The 1013-nt window shown below is 58.6% G+C and overlaps 1 protein-coding gene across 1 annotated transcript in view; it reads right to left on the reverse strand.

Moving 5' to 3' along the window:
- Nucleotides 1–179: 179 nt before the first annotated feature.
- LOC104544455 (tropomyosin beta chain-like) overlaps nt 180–1013 on the reverse strand; it is a gene marked incomplete at both ends in the record, with an annotated part of 2082 nt that continues 1248 nt past the window's right edge. The window contains 2 exons of the mRNA XM_010189334.1: nt 180–227; nt 343–480. Of these exons, the coding sequence (XP_010187636.1) occupies nt 180–227; nt 343–480 (186 nt within the window). The remainder of the gene's footprint in view (nt 228–342; nt 481–1013) is intronic.

Raw genomic sequence — 1013 nt, forward strand, 5'->3', positions numbered from 1 at the left:
AACAGGGTCAAGGATGTGCTGCCAGCAGACTGACATCCCCCTGCACCCAGCCTGCAAGCCCAGGGACCACCTCGATGGCAGACCCTGCCGCTCCCAGGGAGGGACATCCCCATCCCCATGGCTACCAGGGGTGTGGGGCAAGGGCTGCACGGGATCCCCACACCAGAAGCCCTGCTTACCTCTCCGCCACCTCTGCCCTCTCCTCTGAGCGCTCCAGCTCTCCCAACCTGTCACGGCAGCAAGAGGCAAGTGTCAGCCCCACACTTGTCCCAGCTAGGGGCACAGGACTGCAGGGAGGCAGACCCGGGTGCCATCGGGGAGGTCAGGACTGGGGAAGGGTGCATGTGGGTGTGGGCATGCACCTCCTCGTATTTGCGGTCAGCCTCCTCCGCTATGTGCTTCGCCTCCTTCAGCTGCATTTCCTGGAGCTCCATCTTCTCCTCATCCTTCATGCCCCTGTTTTCAATGACCTTCATGCCTCTGAGGAAAGCCCAAGCCGAAAGACATTAATGCCATGGGTAAAGGCACCATCTGCTTGCCCACTGTACCCCAACCCCACCATCCTCCAGCTCCAGAAACATGGGACATTGCCCAGGGATGCTGGCGCTCACTGGCCATCCCACGCAGCAGGGTCACACCAGTGGTACCCCAAGGTTGCTGCTACACACAGCTACAGCAGCAGAGCTGTCCCGAGGGCTCCCAGTGTGACATGTGGCTACAGTGCTCCTCAACCAGGCTGGTCCTGAACCCATAATCTGCTAGGGGATGCAGCCCAGGATGAGCCAGCTGCAACCTCCACAAAAGGAGCCTGACAAACCAGCAAACTTTACAAAATGCTAGAAAACAACCCATGGAAAAGCCTTTTCTCATTCAGGGGTGATGCTCACAAACAGGGCGCCACCAAACCCCCACAAACCCCTGTGGCAGGGACTCCTGCAGACTCTTCTCCTCTCCTTCAGATGCTGTTGCTCAAACTGGTCTTTGCCAACGCAGGGAAGAGCTCACGTAACTGT

This window comes from Mesitornis unicolor, unplaced genomic scaffold (genome assembly GCF_000695765.1).
Source record: "Mesitornis unicolor isolate BGI_N332 unplaced genomic scaffold, ASM69576v1 scaffold35297, whole genome shotgun sequence".
In the NCBI taxonomy this organism is placed as follows: Eukaryota; Metazoa; Chordata; class Aves; order Mesitornithiformes; family Mesitornithidae; genus Mesitornis; species Mesitornis unicolor.